Source organism: Pteronotus mesoamericanus, unplaced genomic scaffold (assembly GCF_021234165.1).
Source record: "Pteronotus mesoamericanus isolate MK-2021 breed Mesoamerican mustached bat unplaced genomic scaffold, CSHL_Meso_final contig_100, whole genome shotgun sequence".
Lineage (NCBI taxonomy): Eukaryota > Metazoa > Chordata > Mammalia > Chiroptera > Mormoopidae > Pteronotus > Pteronotus mesoamericanus.
Genome location: NW_026554999.1, coordinates 967,652 through 983,872, shown reverse-complemented (window position 1 = coordinate 983,872; position 16,221 = coordinate 967,652). Strand labels below are relative to the sequence as shown.

The following is a 16,221-nucleotide window of genomic DNA, read 5'->3' as shown; positions in this document are numbered from 1 at the left end:
CTTACCAGATTTAGTAAGTTTTCTTGAATAAATGTTTCTCCATTTGCTATATGCCTTTAGGACAATATACAGAGACTTAAATGATTTTTTTTAAAATCATTTTCACAAGTTAAATCATTATTTTGCTTGGGAGAAAGTCTACTGAGATACTCATTCTGTAATTCTGGATGTCTGTCTTCCCTTCCACCCCCAATACCAGTATGTCTTACACTCGATAATCCTAATGATAAATCCGATACACCAGTAGTTTCCCTAGGTGTTTACCGCCTAAAGTGAAATATTGCCATTAGTGAAAGCATCTATGACAGCTTTGTTCCTGATTTTAAATTGCTAATATTGGAACCCCAAATGTGACCTGACAACTTGAGGATGTAGAGAATCTGGTTATCTGACTAAACTTTTAAAATAATGTCAGTACTGATTTACTTGTTGGTGGATATGGTTTACTTGTTTTTTGATTGCTGCATGGTAAAGTGCTAAAAACTTTACTTCTGGTCATAAAATTTGCTAACCCATGCTTTAGTTAAATTAACCTCGTCCAAATATAGTGGGTTCTAGGAAGTTTGGAAAGCCAAATATCACAAGTTTCTTTCATGAACATTTTTAAATTTAGGGAGGACTAAAAATAAAATACGTAAGAACTTATTGATTACTTCATTCAGTTTTATATTTGTGTGCACATTTCTTCTGTATTTTAAGTACCTTGAAAAAAAGAATTATTTCTTACTCATCTCCTATATCCTTTTTTTAAAATTATATTTTATTGACTGTACTATCACGGTTGTCCCAATTTTCCCCCCTTAACTCCCTTCATGCAGCACACCCCAATTTTCCAGGCAGTCCCCACACTGTTGTCCATGTCCATGGGTCATGCATATGTGTTCTTCAGCTGTCCTCCTTCCTGTGCTGTACTTGACACCCCCACGGCTATTCCGTTAACTACCAATTTCTACTCCTTAATCACATCACCCATTTAGCCCATTGCCCCAACCCTCTCCCATGTTGCAACCATCAAAATATGTTCTCTGTATTTATGATTGTTTCTCTTCTGCATGTTTGTTTACTTTTTAGATTCAATTGTTGATAGATATGTGCTTCTTGCTGTTGTATTGTTCATATTTTTGCACATCTTCTTCTCCTTAAAGAAGACCCTTTATCATTTCATATAATGCTGGTTTAGTGGTGATGTACTCCTTCAGCTTTTTCTTGTCTGGGAAGCCCTTTATCTGTTCTTGTATTCTAAATGATAGATTTGCTGGGTAGAATAACCTTGGTTGTAGGTCCTTCCTTTTCATGACTGAATATTTCTTGCCATTCCCTTCTAGTCTGCAAAATTTCTTTTGAGAAATCAGCTGACAGTCTTATGGGGGCTCACTTGTAGGTAACAAACTGCTTTTCTCATGCTGCTTTTAAGATTGTCTTTGTCTTTAACCTTTGTCATTTTAATTGTGATGTGTCTTGGTGTGGGCCTCTTAGGTGTCATCTTGTTTGGGACTCTTTCTGCTTCCTGGACTTGTATGTCTATTTCCTTCACCAGATTCAGGAAGGTTTCTGTCATTTTTACAAATAGATTTCCAATTTCTTGCTCTCTCTCTTCTTCTTCCGGCACCACTATGATGCAGATGTGGTACACTTGAAGTTGTCCCAGAGGCTCCTTACATAGACTATCTTCATTTGGGGAGGGGGGAAGTGGGTTCTGTCTTTCTTCTTGCTGTTCTGATTGGGTGTTTCTTGCTTCCTTATACTTCACATCACTGATTTGATTCTTGGCTTCATCCACTCTACTGCTGATTCCCTGTAAATTGTTCTTTATTTTAATTAGTGTACCCTTTGGTTCTGACTGGTTCTTTCTTGTGGTTTCCATACCCTTTTTTATGCTGTTGAAGTTCACACTAAGTTCACTGAGCATCCTTAAAACCAGTGTTTTGAACTCTACATCTAGTAACTTGCTTGTCACCATTTTGTTTAGTCTTTTTCTGGAGTTTTGTTCTGTTTTTTTCATTTGGGCCATGTTTCTTTGTCTCCTCATTTTGGCTGCCTCCCTGTGTTTGTTTCTTTGTATTAGATAGAACTGCTACCTCTCCTGGGTTTGGTAGAGTGGCCTAATGTAGTAGGGGTCCTGTACGGTCCAGTGGCACAGCTTACCGTATTACCCAAGCTGGCTACTCAGGGTTCACCCACTGTGTGAGCTTGTACAGCCTCTTGTAGTTGAGCCTTGATTGCTGTTGGTATGTACAAGGTCAGCCACTGCCTGTGTTCTGTCTGGGCTCACACAGCATAAGCTACAAGGCATTCCACAGGTGGCTGCTACTTGTGGTGGGCTTGGAGGTACCCAGCCAAGGCCAAGATGTGAACCAAGGCCAGCTGCTGCTAGTGCCAGGCCTAGGGCAACTTAGCAACAGGTACCAAGTTCACTGAAGCCAGATGCTGCTTGTTTGAGATCATTAGGAAAAATCTGAATCATGGGCCAAGATGAGCCATTCATATGGAACAGCCACTGGAAAAAGCTTGGGTGGGAGTGAAAGTTGGTGGAGCAGGGCCTCAGGGAATCACGCGGGTGTGACAAGCAGTGCCAGCCAAGTTGACAGAGTCTCCGATATGGTGTGCCTGCTTGCTGGCTCTGTGGCTCTGTGGGGTGGGAGCTCAGAAAAGGAACATGTGCTTTTGAAAGGACTGTTACTTCAGAGGGCCGAACTGGGGCCACATGGGAGCCACAGGGACCAGATGGTAGTTCACCTTTATTGGGCAAACCAAAGCCACTCACTCTCAGTTTGCCACATCACTGCAGAATGTGGGCAGATATACAGCCACACACCCTTGTGTCTGATAAGAAAACTGAGGCCCTGAATCCTGAGATGTGGATCAAGGCGACAAAAGAATCCAAACAGCCTCCAAACAGACAGCCCAGAGCCACCCTCAACCCTTCAAGGCTCCCACTGCCTGTACCATTTCTCCATCAACCATCTGCAACCAACCACCTTTGCTTTGTTCTACTTCTATTTGTAAAACACAATTCCTTTAACTCTTGGATTCAGCCACATTCGACGGCAGTCAATTTAGCGGTTTCATGCATTCAAACTTATGTGTCTTTCCTGATATACTTCCTCTTCATTGTTTAATCTTACTTACCTTCATGCAACTCAATATTACCTTCCCCTTTAAGTTTCTCTCTGTTTCTCCAGTCAGAAATAATCATGCCTTTCTTCTGTTCCAGTGGCAATTTTGAAACTTTTATAATAATTTTACTTACAATTACTTATCTCCCTCTTTAGATAATAATATTTAAATCATTTTTATCTTCTTATTGCCATATATACTTTGTACATAGAACATGATTATTGATGACTAGATGGGTAAATTAATGATTAAGTGAATGATATAACCTTTTGTTTTACAGCCGAGAGACACACAAGATCGCAGTATTTTATGTTGCTGAAGGACAAGAAGATAAACATTCCATTCTCACCAATACAGGAGGAAGTCAAGCATATGAAGATTTTGTAGCTGGTCTTGGTTGGGAGGTACTGTTTTTAGATTATACCAAATTATTATCTTAGTCCATTTGGAAGCATTGGTATTCCTTTTTTCTTTCTAACTTATTTTAGAAGCATTGTATTAGGAGACTCAACAACTATACAATAAGTTTGTTGCTGTTTCTTCCTTATATCTCATTTGCAAAGATAACAGCAGTTGGCATTTTGAATGGAAAATTGTTAATTATTTTATAAGACTCTATGTTGTCAGAGAGTATGAAATGCATAGGTTTAGAGATCTGGATTTCTTCACAGCTGTGACCACTACACTGGTAGTCTTGAAACTAAGGTGTGAATATTCTTAGGACCATACCAAGGCTTTCTAGGGGGCACGTCAGCATGCGTAATGGAGGAGATTAGTTTCCAGATAGATTTTCAACTTTACTAAAATTAATGCCTTAGAACCCTTCTGCAGTCTCTTTCCTCTTTTTTTTCTTTTATTTTTGTAAAAGAAAGGCTTACCATGCACTCACCCAAGTTTTACATTGCTCCAGAAGGTTTTGACATTAAAAAAAAAAAGATAGTTCTTTAAAAAGAACATTTTCCTGAAAGAGAATATCCCTGAAAGCAGAGCAAGAAATTTGGAAAGATACTGCAACTAGAGACCTTCCCGGCAGCCAACTCATGTCATGGTTCCTGTATCAAATCTATCTTAGAATTTTAACTCAGAAGTGAAGTATTTATCACAAAGGTTTGTATTAAGATGCTCATTTTAATTGGAAAATGAAGTGTCAGACATTTCTAACAGGAAGTGAATTTGATGGAGCTGATATGTCATTAAGTTAATAGCAGATATTTTATACATATTATATCAATGGAATTTATAGCTAAGATTTTGATGAAAATATATTTAAAGCGCATATGTATAATATGCAGTACACTAGAAATTATATCGTTTGCAACAATTTAAACTTAATGAAAATTTTCATTATAGTTGTCAACTTAATACATAATTTCTCAATGTTCTTGTAGAGAATACATGAACAAAATTGTTGAAGACCACTGCACTAGACTGTAAGCTACTAGAGTGTAGGCACTTTTACCTCATTTTTTTCTTATTTAATCCCAATTCTTTGCACAGTGTCTAATACATAAGCCTTTAGCATTCAGTATATATTTTCATGGCTGAATATTTCCTAACCTGCTATTTCATCATAAGTGAGTTACTTGAACTGTCTAGACTTGTTTGCTTATTTGTCAAAGGTAATATACCTTTTTATGCAACAGATATGATGTGAAATTCGGATGAGATTATATGTGTGAAAGTAATTTGGAAAACAAATTATGTTTTAAAAAAAACAAAAATATTAGTAATAAGTATTAGTAAAAGCAAGGGACATAGGAAAAAAAATTAGGAGTACTGACACATCCTGACTTCAAAATTTAGTACAACACAACACTAACCAAGTAAACAGTGTGGTACTTGCATCAAAATAGACATCTTTCAATGGAATAAAATTGAGAAATAAATATATACATGTAAGGCCAACGGATTTCTGTTCTATTTTTGTATATTTTTATTGATTATGCTATACAGTTTTCCCATTTGTCCCCCTCCACCTGGTACCCTCATTCCCTCCAGCAGTCCCCCCACTTAGTTTATGTGCATGGGTCATACATATAAGTTCTTTGGCTTCTCCATTTCCTGTGCTGCTCTTAACCTCCCCCTGTCTATTTTATACCTACCAATTATGCTGCTTATTCCCTGTACCTTTTCTCCCATTCTCCGCCTTCCCCCTCCTGGCTTGATAACCCTCTAAATGATCTCCATATCTATGATTCTATTCCTATTCTAGTTGTTTGCTTAGTTAGTGTTTGTTTTTTGTTTTTTTAGATTCAGTTGTTGATAGTTGTGGGTTGTCATTTTAATGTTCATTATTTTGGTCATCTTCTCTTTCTTAAATAAGCCCCTTTCACATTTCATATAATAAGGGCTTAGTGATGATGAACTCCTTTAACTCTACCTTGTCTGGGAAGTACTTTATCTGCCCTTCCATTCTAAATGATAGCTTTGCTAGATAGAGTAATCTTGGTTGTAGTTCTTAGCTTTTCATTACTTTGAATATTTCCTGCTAGTCCCTTCTTGCCTGCAAGGTTTCTTTTGAGAAATCAGCTGATAGTTTTATGGCAACTCCTTTGGTAACTCTCTTCTATTCTTCTGCTGCTTTTAAGATTCTCTCTTTATCTTTAACCTTTGGTATTTTAATTATGATGGTCTTGGTGTAGTTCTCTTTGGGTCCAACTTGTTTGGGACTCTGTGAGCTTCCCGGATTTCTATGTCTATTCCCTTTACCAAATTGGGGAAGTTTCCTTTCATTATTTTTTCAAACAAGCTTTCAATTTCTTGCTCTTCTTCTTCTCCTTCTGGTACACCTATAATTTGAATGTTGACACATTTAAAGTTGTCCTAGAGGTTTCCTCTCCTTGATTTCTCAATTTCTTGTATCCTCTTTCTGTTCCAGGTGAATGTTTATTTTCTCCTTTCGTTCCAAATCATTGATTTGAATCCTGGCTTCCTTCCCTTCACTGTTGGTTCCCTGTGTATTTTTCCTTCTTTCAATTTGTATAGCCTTCTCTTCTTCTTGTATTTTGTGGCCTTATTAAATCATTTCTCTGAGCATCCTGATCACCAGTGTTTTGAACTCTACTTCGATTGGTTTGCCATCTCCGTGTTCCTCAGTTCTCTTTCTAGAGTTTTGGCCTGGTCTTTCATTTCGTCCATATTTCTTTGTCTCCTCAACTTGGCAGCCTCCTTGTGTTTCTGTGTATTAGGTAGAGCTGCTTTGACTCCCCATGTTGGGCCACTTGTTACATTGTAAGGAGCGGAGCCTTAGGTATTCACCAAGGCAGTGCAACCCACTTCACAGTTTTGTGGCGCCCTAGGTGGGGAAGGGGTCAGAGATGGAACAATGCCACTTGCTCAGCTCTCACCCCATTTACAGGCATTTATCCCTCTTCCCGTGACTGGTGCCCTTTTAGCTGCAGCCCTGTGCTGATTCTCACAGCGGGAGGGTTTGCATATGTTCTCGGGCCCTGTGGGTCCTTTAAACAGACTCTTCTGAGAGACCGGCAGTTTCTTCCACTGCCCCATCCTCCCTTGTTTTTACAGCAGGAGGTTATGAAGCTTTATTTTTCAGGCACTGGAACCCTGGACTGCATGGTATGGCCTTGGGCTGAGATTGTCCACTCCCCAGTTGTCCTTCATGGTTTTTATCCATGGCAAGTGAATGAGGGACCACCCATTCCGCTGGCCACCACCACCATTGCCTTGCCATCTCGCCTAGCCAACTGCATCCTCTCTGCTCCTGTTCCCCTGTCTCGACCCCTCCTCCCCATCTGAATGAATGTTTCTTCTTTAAATCCTTGGTTGTTGGACTTCCATACAGTTCAATTTTCTGGCTGTTCTGGTTGGTTTTTGTTTTTAGATTGGTTATTATCCTTCTTATGGTTGTTGAAGAAGGTGAAGCATGTCTACCTATGCCTCCGCCTTTGCCGGACTCCCAAATGTATTCTGAACTGATTTTCAATAAGGGTGCCAAGACCATCCAGTGGAGAAAGAATATTCTTTTCAACAAATGGTGCTGGAGCCACTGAATAGACACATGCAAAGAATGAAGATGGACTCTTACCTCACACTATGTACAAAAATTAACTCAAAATGGATCAAAGACATAAATTAAGATCTAAAGCTATAAAACTCTTAAAAGACAAACAGTGGTAAATCTTCATGACCTTACATTTGGCAAAGGATATATTTTCAGCTTTATTGAAGTATAATTTACAAATAACAGGGATTTTTAGATATGACCCTAAAACTATGAGCAACAAAGGGGGGAAAATCAATAAATTGGACTTTGTTAAAATTTAAACTTTTGTGCTTCATAAGACATTATCAACAAAGTGAAAACACAGCCTACACAATTGGAGAAAATAATTGCAAATTACATACATTTAAAATATGTTAAGAACTTTTATAAATCAATAATTAGAAGACAACCCAATTTTAAAAAATGGTCAAAGGACCTGAAACAAACATCTCTCCAAAGAAGATAAACAAACAACCAGTACACACATGGGAAGATGCCTTCACTGTTATCTGTAAGAGAAGTGCAAATCAAAACCACAGTAAGACACCACCCAGTAGGATGTCAAGAATCAAAAAATCAGACAGCAGTCATAACAACTGTAGACTAGAATTTGGAGCAATCTGAACCCTCATACACTGCCAGTAGAAATGTGAAATAGTGAAGCTGCAGTGAAAAACAATCTGAGAGCTCATCAAACAGCAAAACATTGAATTACCTTGTGACTAGAACTTCTATTAGGTATAATATACCCAAGAGACGTGAAAGTGTATGTCCCCACAAAAAAACTTGTTCATGTATAATGGCCAAAAACATGGAAACATCCCAAAGTTATATCAATGGGTGGATGGATGGATAAACAAAGTATGGTATATCCATACTTGGACAGTGTTATGACAGTGCTATTCAGTCATGAAAAGGAATGAGGTACTGACATAATGCTACAATGTGAATGTACTTGGAAAACATTGAGCTAACTGAAAGAAACCAGTCGCAAAGGCTATGTTTATGGTCCATTTATATGAAATATCCACAATAGGGTGGGGGGGGGTGTGCTTGGGTGTGTGTGTGTGTGTGTGTAAAAATACAGAAAGTAGACTATTGGTTGCTTAAGGCTGGTTGTGGGGGATGAGAAAGATTGGGGTGTGACAGCTAAAAGGTATAGGGCTTCTTTTTGAAGTGATGAAAATGTTCTAAAATTGATTGTGGTGATGACTGTGCTAATCTGTGAAAATATTAAAATCCATCAAGTTTTACACTGAGGACTTTCATTTCAGCGATGGTCAAGTAAACAAACTCTCCCTATTCTTCACACTAAGTACAACAAAAACCCTGGACGTCACATAGAAAATAAGCATAAGAATACTGAAAGGTAGAGAGAAGACATACCACCTAGGGACTTCAGAACCAAGGAATGACAAGATATTATGGGTTCTTGGGGTTTTCTTTTTGCCCTGTATATCCCAGAAGTGAAACTGAAGAAGCCAGCAACCTAGAAACATTATTGAGCACAGAAAAAGCCAATAAAACACTTCCTAGCCAAAGGACCAGGAAAGGAACAGTAAGAAAAACAGAACGTTTAGACAGTAACTGCTCTACTCCAGCCAAACCCCACAGAAAATTTTGTGACCACCCCTAAAAACGAAAGTCAGTTAGGGAGCCTAGACTTCTACCCCCATGAGACTACAATGAGGCATCTCCAACTCTACACCAGAGCAGTATCAGATAATGACAGTGAAGAGCAAGACAAAGTCAAGACTATCATCTTTGCCAGCTGGTAACAAGCCCTGTCCACTACCCACAAAACAGTGTTGATGGAGACTATGGGAGGAACCTTGAATTCCATCCCCACCCCCCTCCCCAGCAATAATTAGGTGCCCCTGCTTCTCTCCACTGGGGTACGTTAGAGGGGACAGAGTGAAGAATTAGACCTTTCACTGTCACCCAGCAGTAATGAGACCACCCCCACCACAATGTCAGTAGACACCACATAGGAAGCCAGAACTCCTACCTCCACTTAGCAGTAATGAGGATCTCTCCTGCCTAGGTATCAACATAGGTTAAGTAGGGAACCTATACTTCTACCTCCACCTGTCAATACAGAGGCAGCACTGCTCCTGCTTCTTTGATGGAGCTGTCACAAAACAACCAGCTAAAGCAGAAGGTTTAAAGAAATGAGGTTTAAATAATATATGTTATAGTTTCGTAATATAATATTAAACCTTCAGGTTTCAATCAGAAATCATACAAAGAACCAGGAAGGTCTCAAACTGAATGGAAAGGCAATACATGCCAACACCAAGATGGCAAAGATTTTAAATTAACATAATAGAAATGCTTCAGAAATTAGGAATACAGGTGAAACAAATGAAAAATAGAAAAGTTTCAGCAAAGAAATGGAAGATAGAACTAGGTGGAAATTTTAGAACTGAAGATACAGTAACAAATATAAAGCTCAGTAGATGGACCCAACAACGGTCAGGTAGAGATAGGCATACAGAAGAAAGAATCAGTAAACTCGAAGATAGAATAGTAAAGACTAATCTGAACAGCAAAAAGAGAATAGACTTAAAGATAATGAGACATGTGGCACTGTGACAAAAGATAATAGCATTCCTGTTTTCTGATTTCTTAGTCCTGGAAGGAGAGGAGAAAGAGGTTCGGTCAGAAAAACAATTGAAGAAATGATGTTAAAACTTCTCAAATTTGACAAACGGAATAAAACTAATTAAGCCACAGATCAAATAAACTGGTGAAACACAAACAGGATAAATCAAAAGAAACCCATACTAAAATACATCCTAATCAAACTTACGAAACCTACAGACAAAAAAAATTTCAGAGGCACACAGAGAAAAAAATGTACCTAATCTATAGGTGGAAAACAAAATGACAGTGAAATTCTCATCAGAAACTATAGGGGCTAGAGGAAATGACATAAATATTTTTTTAAATGCTGGGGGTAAATACCTCTCTCAACCCAGTATTCTGTACTTAGTGAAGGAATGAAGCAAAACATTCTAAGATGGACAACTTACAGAATTTGTTGTCAGCAGACCTATCCTAAAAGAATCACTAAAAGAGGTTCTGTTAGCAGAAAGGAAATGCTAAAAGGAACCTTGGAACATCAGGGAAAAACAGCATGGCAAGAAAAAATATGGGTAAATACACTAGCCTTTCTTCTTTTGAGTTTTCTTAATTTCGTTTGGTGGTTGTGCAAAATTATTTTACTATCTGTTTCTAAATGTAGACAGGGAAAGTATAGGGCCATATAGTGAGGTAGGGTTTCTATATTTCACTCTGACTGGTAAATGACAACATCAGTAATCTATGATGTTGTGTACATGTAATACCAAGAGCAACACTAACATGTAGTGTGTTTTTCAACTACAGTGGGATCAAACTTGAAATCATTAACAGGAAAACCTCCAAACACTTAGAAGGGTTGTATAGTATATAATTTCTTTTGTATAACATTCTTGAAATGACAGTTTTAGTAGTAAAGAAGAGATTAGTGATTGCCAGCGATTAAGGAGGAGGTGTAGTAGAAGTGTGGCTCATGTAACAGGACAACATGAGGGATCCTTGTGGTGATGAAAAACTCTCTCTTTTAACTTTATCAGTGTCAGTATCCTGGTTGTAATAAAGTTTTTCATTGGTGAAATCTGGGAAAAGGGGACATGAGATGTCTTTTTATTATTTCTTAAAATTTCAGGTGAATTTCCAGTTCTCTCCAGATAAAGTTTGTTATTTTCAAAAACAGATATCAAGTGTTACAGAAGTGTTTACATCAAAGAAACACTAAGCTGAGACTTTCTCCTTTATATGATCAGATATGTGACTTGAAAAAAACATTGTCACTAAAACAATACAGAACAAAAAACTACACTAAGATACTATTTTTACCTGTCAGATTAGCAAAGATTATAAAGTTTGAAATGTATTTGAGAGAGTGTGAGGGAAACAGGTATCTCATACACTATTGGTACCATGTGTGAAGATCAATTTGGGTAGTAGTTTTCAAAATTAAAAACGCACATGCCTTTTGACTTACAGTTCCACATTAGAGTATTTATCCTACAGACCTACTTTTACAAATACAGCATGGCATGTGTTCAGTGTTATTCACTGTAGCATTGACTATAATAGCAGAAGGTTGAAAAGCTAGCCTAAATATACTTTAAGTAGGGGACCACTTAAATTATTTCAAGAAACTGAACTTCTGGACTTAGGTCAAGATGGAGGCATAGAAAACATAGCTCACCTCCTCACCCAACCACATCAAAATTATATCTAAACTGTAGAACAACCATCATTCAGAACCATCAGAAATCCAGCTGAATAGAAGTCCTACAAGTACCAAATTAAAGAAGAAGCTACAACATGACTGGTAACAAGGGTGGAAATGCAGAACAGACTGGTCCCAACCCACATGTGGAGGATAAAAATCAGGAGGGATAGCTCAGGAGACTGACACCAAACCCCTCAGCCCAAGGTTCCAGTGCCAGAGGAAGAACTCGTCGTAACTTCTGGCTGTAAAACCAGCAGGGATAGAGAGGCTGTGGAAGTCAAAAATTGCTGGACTCCCTGGCAGTTCTCTTAAAGGTCCTGTGCACAGACTTACTCAGATTCACTCCTGCTGAGCTCCAGCAACCCTAACACTAGCATGTATTGTATTTATAATCAGGGGAAAAAAAGATATTTAAAAATCTTTGCACAGTCTGAATTATAGTTCAATGCATTTAAAGTGTACTTATTTTTTGCATTTTGATATTTTTGTTCTGGGCTATGATAGATACTAATGATTAGGAGGGCAGTTTTGATAAGTAGATATGACACACCTAATTAACTGTTTTATTCAAGTGTCGTTACTAATCTAACTTCTCCCAAAGTCATTTCATCTTGATTTTTGCTACTTAATTTTTACTCTCTGGCTTTGATGTCCCCCACAGCCTTTACAATTTACCTAATAGTCTAAAGGTGCATAGTGCACAGGAGTTCATTGCTTTTCTAATTAATTCCTACTAATTAGTGGTCCTGAAATATTTAAGAAAAAATACCAGATTGAACAGAGCAGCTCTAACTAATAATTCTGGATCAAGCATTGTTTTATGATGTACAAAAGACTTTTGTTCCCCGTGTTTTTACAAAGTGAAAAATTTGAGTGTTCTTCAATAGTGAGGTTTTGAATTTTGTTTAGTTGATTAACATTGTGTCTCTTTATTGCTTCTAGGTAAATCTTACAAACCATTGTGGTTTCATGGGAGGACTACAAAAAAACAGAAGCACTGGATTGACCACACCATATTTTGCTACCTCTACAGTAGAAGTAATATTTCATGTATCAACAAGAATGCCTTCTGATTCTGATGACTCTTTGACCAAAAAAGTAAGAATTGAGAGAAAAGTGCTCAGTTAAAATCCTAGTATTGAAGAAAATTAATACATAAAATATGTATGTAATTTCATTGATCAAACAACCAATTCTGAGTACTGTACTATTCAACTTGTACTGTCTTCAGAAACAGTATTAGTATAGAGCAGACTCTGCTTTCTTCAGTGATATGATTTAAGGATATAGTCTTAACCAAAGATTTACCTTCAAGAAAGTGGAGATATGACAAATTGAAAAATTTGTATTTACAAAGTGGTAAAATTACATTTCAAGTCCTTTTGCATGTGGATAAATACATTTACATAGATTAAGGGAGGGAAGTAAACTATTACAAAGCACTAAAATATAGCATGCTTTATCATGAATTTTAACTAAAAATAATATAGTAGATAAGATAAGCCATAATTAATTGAAATCAATGTTACTTCCTTAGAATTTATGAGAGAGATAGTAGAATGGTTTTATGGCCCACATGTTTTAAAACCTGTGCCACCATTTTGCTGTAGCTGGCACCATCTTTGAAAAAAATTCTAGTGACCACAAAGATACCTCAGATTATAGTTGTATGGTCTTTGTCTTGCTAGGAAGAAATACTTTTAAAAGTAAAACAATTGTCCCACATTTCTTTTCTTTGCATTCTCCACTTCCTCCTTGTTTTCTTCCTCCTCCGTTCACAAGCACATTCAAAATTAATGCCGAATGTAACCAACTTAATATCATAGGTCACTTTACTGGATATTCTGTTGCCTGTTACCAAAGCTCTGCACACTTCATTAGTAAGCTATGAAAATAGTGTTCACACTATTGAAAAGGAACTGCAAAACCCCTCTCAAATATTTTGTAAGATTGGTTTAATATCCCTGATGTCTTTTGTTTACTCTTTAAAATATTGTTGAAAAATACCTACCAAATGAGTAATGATTAGTAATAATATAAGGATGCTAATTAGATTGAAATGAGTAATAAAGGTGGAGGTAATTGATAAAAGTAGGAAAGCATGTTCAATAACAGGTTTGCTATAGAATTTCTTGGCATGTAGCTTTTAGAAGTACAAACTGAGCCATGAAAACTGACATGAAGATGGTGAGAAACTAGATTAGAATAAGACTTCATTAAGCTTTCAATTAAGCACTTTGTTCCATCGACTCATTTTAAATCTCTGAAAATAAGCCATACCCAAATTAGAGACAATTATGAGTATAATACAAAAAGATAAATAATTTTAATCATTAAGAACTTGGCAGTGACTCATATTTATCATTATCATCATTTTCATGGCTCCATGGATACAACTTTTAAACCCCAGAGCAGTCTAAAATTAATAGTATCTTAGATTGCAAACATAAGAGCAGAACAAAGTATGTCTTTTTTTTACGTTAAAATGCTTTTTTAAAAAAATTATGTCAGGATATTTTTACTTCACTATATTAAACCTGATAATTATATGGTACTTAAACTTTTATTCCTGGGACCTTTGTAGAAATGTCAAATTTAAGTAAGATTTCATACTTTATTCAAAATATTTACAAAGGTTTGTCTTAATTATTTAAGAAGAATCTGAAACGGATGTTTAACAATTATCATAACAAAATTAATTTTGGAAATGATAACACCATTTAAGAATTGTTAAATGGTTGTGTTCTAATTGAAATTATACCTTTAAACAGTGAAAATTTTAAGGACTCGAATTTTGAGGGATTAAACCTTGAACATAGTTTCTTTTCATATCTAAGTATAGAGTTTTTTATTATGGTAAAATATATATACAGCATAAAATTTACCTTTTTAACAGTTCATTGGCATAAAGTCCATTTATTTTTATATACCCATCACTAGTATCCTTTTCCAGAACTTCTTCATTTTCATTTAGTACAGATTTTTTTTTTTTTTTGAGAATCCTCGGCCATATATTATTTAGCAGTATGTTGCTTAATCTCCAAATATGAAATTTTAAATATCACGACTTTTATATGTACAATACCTACCATATAAAAATGAAACCTGTCAAATTTCTAAACAAATGTAATAAAACAATATTACTTTGGAAGATATACTTTTCTTGAATCAGTTTAAGTAAATCTATTCTACCAAAGTTGGGACTTAATTGAAGCAACATTTCAGCAATTCAGTAGGAAGGAAATTTTTACCTGGGCTCAGAATTCAGTATAACTATTTTAAACCTTTTCATAGAAATTTTTTAAAAAACATTTATTTCTTTATATATGGAGTTTTCCTTTTCCCTATTTTTTATTACTCTTTTCCTTAATCTGCTCTTTAGAGTAGTAGTGTGTAAAATTTTTCTAAGTAACAGGCTTATATTTCAGCTCTATTATAGTATCAATTTCTTTTTAATAAAAGGTTAAATGTTTAAACTTAATCATAGAGACCAGTTGTCTTATACCAGTTCCCCTTAATAAAAAATCACTTTCTGTATTGGCATTTTTTCTCCTGAATTTAATAAATTCCACATTAGAGGTAATAAGTTGAGGCCTAGAACATGTGTCCTATTACAAATGAACAATTGGCTATCATTAGGTTGTCCCCCTTTCCTTTGTACATATATCTTTAGTGTGTTAATCCATTCAGTAGACACATTAATGAGCGCTGGTTGAAGTGTAATATTGGAGGATGTAAGGCTCGTTGACCTCAGCATGGAGTTTAATACCTCTAATTAAATTAGATAGTCGACAGTCAGTATAAAGAAATAGCCATGCCTCTGGCAAGCTAGAATTATTTATGACTCTGGTTCTTTGTTTTAAACTTGAAAGGAGAAAATCATTTATATCTATTTTATAGAAACTAATTTTAGTTCTCACATTTTATTTAAAATATGTGGTGATTTTGTATATTATTTTTAAGCATTTTATTTGCTCAGAATAAGAAGTAAATATCCTTGAACTATGTAAGTGTAACATTTTATTTCTTGTTATGAGAAGCTTTTTCCAGGCCCAAGACAATAGTAGGATTTTTACAACATAGACTATACTTTTTGAACAAAAAATGTTTGTTAAACCAAACATTTAATCTAACAAAGTGTCTCTCTTAGAAATACTGTACCACCATATCAAAATCCTGATATGACCCCAGTTCAAGCCATCTGTTCTATAAATTATTTCTACCTGAGGAAGATTGATGGAAAATGGTTAAAAATAATTTCCACTTAACTGAGTTTATTCACCCCTAAAAAATCAAAAGTGCTACAAGCATTGGTATAAAGTGTTCACAGGAGCTTGTCTCATTTCCTCTGTCTCCTTGTTCTAGCCACTTGCTGATACTCTGCTTCATAGGTAGCTGAATCATTCTTTTAGGAGTTTGATAAAGATCAGGTTGAGATAATTGTAACATACTTAGTTGGACTCGCCTATCTTTCATTTCCTGGACCCCCGCCCCCCCAAAAAGAGGAGAAAGAAGTTGCTTATTAAAGTCAGTTTCTTCTGAAATACTGTTAGTGTAATGGACAGCAGTTCATTTTGTTTTGAAATTTGGTCACAATAGTTTGGCAAATAAATGAGCTTTATAGATCTGTTTGGTCTGATGTTAATCTGTTTTTCTTTATGAATTAAATTGCAGTATACTTTACTTTTCAAAGAACTATATGCTAAACAGTCTGGAAGATGAATTCAAAAACAAATTTAAGGAATAACAAAATTTTCATTACTTTAGTATGTGCAGTAATATAATAATAAATGTTACAGAATTAAACTCATGG

General features: G+C 36.0%; 1 protein-coding gene across 3 annotated transcripts in view; it reads left to right on the top strand.

The window, feature by feature from the left end:
- Positions 1-16,221, top strand: part of RALGAPA1 (Ral GTPase activating protein catalytic subunit alpha 1) — a 260,435-nt gene that overhangs the window by 181,034 nt on the left and 63,180 nt on the right. For all 3 annotated transcript variants that reach the window (XM_054588112.1, XM_054588037.1, XM_054587963.1), the window contains 2 exons: positions 3,398-3,521; positions 12,351-12,506. In XM_054588112.1, the coding sequence (XP_054444087.1) occupies positions 3,398-3,521; positions 12,351-12,506 (280 nt within the window). The remainder of the gene's footprint in view (positions 1-3,397; positions 3,522-12,350; positions 12,507-16,221) is intronic.